Below are 5,493 nucleotides of genomic sequence, written 5' to 3'. Positions count from 1 at the left end.
GATGGGGCGCTGTGCTGGGGGGCGGAGCGGCGGAGGCGGCGCCAGCGGAGACGGAAACGGAGACGGCGGGAGAGCTGGAGGAGCTGAGGGACGTGGCGGGGCAGGTATCATACTCGCTGCTCGTCGTCAGCAAGCGGCTCGAGGCGCTCGACCGGCGGCGGGGGGAAGGTGCGGACGGTGCGGGGAGTGCAAAGGGCGGCACGGACGGCGTGGAGGACGCGGCGCGGCGGGCGGAGGTCGCTGCGCGGGTGGACGCGGTGGAGAGGCTGGCGGAGGGGACCCGGCGGAAGCTGCGGCTGCACGAGGAGGAGATGCGCGACGAGGTTGAGCGGCTTTTCGACGCGCGGCTGGCGCGGGCGGCGGAGCCTGTGCGTGCCCCGTTGTTCCCTGTAGAGAAGGAGGCGCAGCTGCAGGCGCTGGCCGCGGAGTGCGCAGAGCTCCGGCGGGTGTCGGGGGAGGTGAGGGCAGGGCTGCGGGTCCTGGAGGCCGAGTTCGGGCGGGTGGTGGAGAGGAATGCGGAGCTGGAGGCGGAGGCAGAAGCGCTGCGGCGGCGGGACGCTGAACGGGAGCGGGAAATGGAGGCGCTGCGAGCGCAAATCGACACGGTGAGCACGCGCGTACTTGTCTGCGTGCGGTGGATCGGCTGACACGCGTGCAGCTGGAGGCGCAGCAGAAGGAGCCGTTCGAGGCGATGGAGCAGGAGTTCCTGGAGCTGAGCGAGTTTGTGTCTGCCAAGATGGCGGGGCTGCCTGCGCGCGAGGTCGCGGGGGCGCTGCCGTTGCCTGGGCCCGTGCCAGTCAGTGTGGAGATGGTCATGGCGGGGCTGCGGGATGCGGCAGAGAGCAGTGTGCGGGCGTGGGTGGCGCCGCTGCTGGAGGCGCTGCGGCAGAGGCAGGAGGAAGCGTTTGTGCAGGCGCGCGACTCGCTGCTGGCGTGTGCGGATGCGGAGATTGCGAGGGTTGTGCAAGAAACGGACCGGGGGAGGCGACCGTGCAGCAGCGGAGCACATTGACTGGGGCCGTCGCAGGAGGACTGGATTATATGTGGCCTGTGTTTGTGATGAAGCTGCTCGTGTTGACGTTGTTATTTGTATTTCTCATATCGCTGGTTGCTCTATACGTTTTCGATGTAACGGCCAAGTCACGACGAGGGTTGCGAACAGAATGCGGGATCGATTTGAGAGGAGTAAGAGACGAAACAAGATGGAGTAGAACCCTGACGGGGTTGTCAGGGAGCAGTTGACCGAGGGAGGGAGGGAGATGGAGCTACAGGCGAGTACGTCGAATATTATATTATGAGCATGTGTCGCGACGTCATGGCCTTCAAGTGCCATCTTGGTTGACAATGCGTGCGTCTTTCTGTAATGGCAGGAAAACAATCGGCCATCTCAGGCTTACATGAGGCCGTACACTCCTTGCGAACCCCTAGCTCCAAGTACAAATACACTAGATGTTGAGTAAGCGATGACGAACACGAGCACGAGACAAAGGCCATAGGCAGAAAGTAAGAATTTCATCACGGAATTGGACGTCGTAGAATACCGTTCGGTGTGCAAGTGGAGTGCGTCAGAGTGTGTCGTGCTGGGAGAAGATGCAGGCCGAGCCTGTGGATGCCGCAGTGGCAGACTGTATCCCAGTATGGAAGGCGGCTTTCCATAACGGGCGTCGGGTGTGGCCTTTGGCAATGTGTTGCGCATGGCGACTCGGTGTCCGTTGCGTCATCTAAACTAAGCGCTGGGAGACAGCTGGGGTCGATGCCAGCTGGCCTCGCGTTGGGATTCAAATTCAGTGGCTGGCCGGGCGATCCACGGATGCAATATCTCGGAGGAGATTCTCCCTCCACTGGCAGCGATCTGCTAGCAGCCCTCTGATGCGCTCGTCTCTTCTCCGACCTGTCCTTCCTGAGCCCTGATCCCGGCCATTCGGACGACGAAATGCGACGCACGATGTGCCCCGACCCGCTACAGGCGATGTCTTTCCATACCTATTCTACAAGCCCTTCCATGAAGGTCCGAAGCCGGCCCATGTCCAAACCCGGTCGCAGGGGGCGGCGTCTCGTCCTCCCCTCACGGTCATGGGAGCCGACCGGCGCTCTGCTCACGACCCCGTCTTCTCTCGCACCCCCCTCGCCGGCCAGGTATATATTTCCACGGCGTCCATCAGCGCCACCAACACATCCCCTCCTCGCCCCCTCCCACACTCTATACCGCCCATCATGTCTGTCCTCGACCACTTCCTCGCTGCCGGCCCGCTCACCTGGGCCGCCCTCGTCCCCGCCGCCGTCCTCCTCGTCCACCTCGTCCCCTGGCTCCTCGACCCCCATCACGTCCGCAAGTATCCCGGGCCCCTCCTCGCCCGCTTCTCCGACGCTTGGCTCGGCTGGGTCGCCGCCCAGGGCCGTCGCTCAGAGGTCGTGCACGAGCTGCACAAGAAACACGGTGCGTACCCCGCGTCCCTCCCTCATCTTTGTCCGTCCCCTCCCCTCGCATGTGGCCTTGCTCTCGTCTTCGATCTGGGGTAGCCTACACGTCATACTCAATGACCCCCTCCCCCTGATTGGCCGCCTCTGCGCGCTCCTGCACTGCCCCCCCGCTTCACAGGGAACCCAGCTCTCGCCGGCTGTGCTCCCCTTCTACCCGTGTTGCCCCGCCCGTCGAAGCACGCTCGGCCATGCCAAGAGCGGGTAGATACATGTCCTTGTCCAGCTTCACCGGTGTCCGCTGTTCGAATCCGTTTCAAATCGGACCTTTTCCGAGAACCACCCCTTCAGTCGCTTTTACTGCTCCTGACCACTCGCTTGGCATTACGCCGATGCGCATTCCAGTCCTCCTTTCTCGCGTCTCTTATATTCCGTAACTCCTCTGCTGACCCTTGGGCTCGAGTACAGGCACCTTTGTCCGCCTCGCCCCCAACCACGTATCCATAGCCGATCCTGACGCTATCCAGGACGTCTACGCACACGGAAACGGCACCACAAAATCCAACTTCTACGACGCCTTTGTCTCCATCCAGCGCGGCCTCTTCAACACCCGCTCTCGCCCCGACCATGCCCGCAAGCGCAAGATTGTCTCCCACATCTTCTCCCAGAAGAGCGTCCTCGAGTTCGAGCCCTACACCCGCATACACGTCGCCACCCTCATCAGCCAATGGGACCGTATGTGCGAACAGGGCGCAAAGGGGATGTCGGGCCCCGAGGGCGAGGGCTGGAGAGGCGCGGATGGGCGTGTCTGGCTCGACTGTCTCCCCTGGTTCAACTACCTCGCCTTCGACATCATCGGTGAGCCGCCCGTCCAATTGACCGCTGCATACTGCCTGCTCACGCGATCGCACTCGCACTCGCTCCAGGTGACCTCGCGTTCGGTGCACCCTTTGGCATGCTGCTCGCCGGCGCGGACGCGGCACCGGTCGCAACGTCCCAAAAGGCCGCAATGGAGTCGTACGGCCAGGAGGCGGCGGCCAAGGTGCAGTACTTCCCCGCCGTGCAGGTCCTGAACGACCGCGGCGAGTACTCGGCGTCGATGGGCGTGCTGCCGCCCCACTGGCGGCCGCTCGCGGTGCGCTTCATCCCGTGGTACCGCAACGGCGGGGAGCAGGTGAAGCGTCTGGCCGGAATCGCCATCGCGGCGGTTGCGAAGCGACTCACAGCACCCGCGGACCGCGCAGACCTTCTGGCGAAGCTGCAAGAGGGCAAGGACGACGAGGGAAACCCGATGGGCAGGGCGGAGCTGACCGCCGAGGCGCTCACGCAGCTGATTGCGGGATCGGATACCACGTCAAAGTACGTCGTGCTCTTTCGTGTGTGGTGACGCACGGATTGACGGATCACACACAGCTCGTCGTGCGCGATCACGTACCACCTGGCTGCGAACCCGCTGGTGCAGCAGAGGCTGCAGCAGGAGCTGGACGAGGTGCTCGGGAACGACGACGAGGCGGTGGCGACGTTTGAGCAGGTGAAGCGGCTGCGGTATCTGGAGGCGGTGGTGAACGAGGGCATGCGGGTGCACTCGACGTCGGGCATAGGGTTGCCGCGGGTCGTGCCCGACGGCGGGATCACGGTGCTGGGCGAGTTCTTCCCCGGCGGAACGGTGCTGTCGGTACCGACGTACACGGTGCACCGGAACCGCGCGGCGTGGGGGGACGACGCGGACGTGTTCCGGCCGGAGCGGTGGCTGGAGCGGGACGAGAAGGCGATGCAGAAGGCGTTCAACCCGTTCTCGTTTGGCCCGAGGTGTGTGCGGTGTGTGTGTGCACATATGCGTTGTGGATGCTGACGCTCTGTGTTCGCGTCGGTGTGCAGGAGCTGTGTCGGGCGCAACCTGGCGAGCATGGAGCTGCTGATCATCCTTGCGTCCGTCCTGCGGCGGTACCACTTTGTGCTGGAGACACCGGAGATGAAGGTGCGTTCTGTCTGTCTTTGGGTTCTGGTCCGACGGCGCGACTCACGGTACTTGGTGCGGCAGCTGGATATTCGGGAGGGGTTCCTGCGCAAGCCGTTGGAGTGCAGGGTCGGGATGCGTCGCAGGAGTGTCTAATGTGTGTGACGACGGAGTGTGAGTGTGCTTGGTTTTGCGCGGGTCCGCGGGGCCGGTTGCGTTTGTATGTGTACCCGCGATGGATTTCTTGATGTGCGAATAGTCTAGTGAGATTTAGAGCCGTCGAGCTTAATGTCAATTTTTGATCAACCTGATTTACCTGCTGTGAGTGGGCTGTCGACGTCAGGGCGACCTAGCGCATGCGTGGTGGTGCTATAGTGTGTAGTGACTTGGGCGTCAGTCACACATCGGTGTTCGGTGCAGACATGGGCACTGTTCTCTAAAACTCCGGCAAAATCCCACCGGCTTTTGCGCTTTGAGCTGTGCTCTGCAGCCGAGGATGCATTTGCAGCGTTTTGGAGCAACCAAGTTGGGCGTTGGGCGTCGAAACAAGTACTGCATGTATCATTAAGATTGGACGCTGGGAAAGTCGAGTCGTTGAGAGCGTTGGAGGCGCCCTCGGCCCGGGACAGCCGACCGAGTCTGTCTCCTCAGGCCTCAGGCTTCAAGCTTAAATTCCAACGCCGTGGCCTACTCCCGCCAGTGCTCCTTTTCGCCGTACCGTGCGTATACGTGCGTAGGGCCCGTGCATCTGGCTCAGAGGCCTGAGGAGCGCACCCCTCCCTGTGCTACTCGATGCCGACGCCCGAGCGCTGGCGGCGAGTGTGGGCCGGAATACGTGCGGTGGGCCGACACCAAAGCGGCGCTCTCCCGAGTCGCAGGAGTCGCGAGACGTTGGCGTGTTGGATACAGTTACCTTCGTGTGCTGCGGCCGTGTGGTGCGCTTCCGCTTCTTCTTACCTCTGCGCACCTCCTACGCTGTTCCGTTATTCGTTATCTACACTACCCCCGCTGGCGCGGCCCTCCACAGACTCCTGCCCTATGTGAAGACATCTCGTTCCAGCCCCGAGACGAGCATGCAGCGCAAGAGGGCGTCCGCTTGAGAAGCCTCACGCGAGACG

General features: G+C 63.0%; 1 protein-coding gene across 1 annotated transcript; it reads left to right on the top strand.

The window, feature by feature from the left end:
- Positions 1-2,214: 2,214 nt before the first annotated feature.
- Positions 2,215-4,531, top strand: FIBRA_03286 (uncharacterized protein; the record flags this gene model as incomplete). Its single annotated transcript, XM_012325131.1, has 6 exons — positions 2,215-2,437; positions 2,887-3,276; positions 3,345-3,777; positions 3,832-4,227; positions 4,297-4,396; positions 4,460-4,531. The coding sequence occupies 6 exons, from the start codon at positions 2,215-2,217 to the stop codon at positions 4,529-4,531; spliced, it is 1,614 nt and encodes a 537-aa protein (XP_012180521.1).
- Between the last annotated feature and the right edge of the window lie 962 nt (positions 4,532-5,493).

This window comes from Fibroporia radiculosa, assembly GCF_000313525.1.
Source record: "Fibroporia radiculosa TFFH 294 genomic supercontigs, scaffold1819, whole genome shotgun sequence".
In the NCBI taxonomy this organism is placed as follows: domain Eukaryota; kingdom Fungi; phylum Basidiomycota; class Agaricomycetes; order Polyporales; family Fibroporiaceae; genus Fibroporia; species Fibroporia radiculosa.
This window is presented reverse-complemented; position numbering and strand designations above follow the sequence as displayed.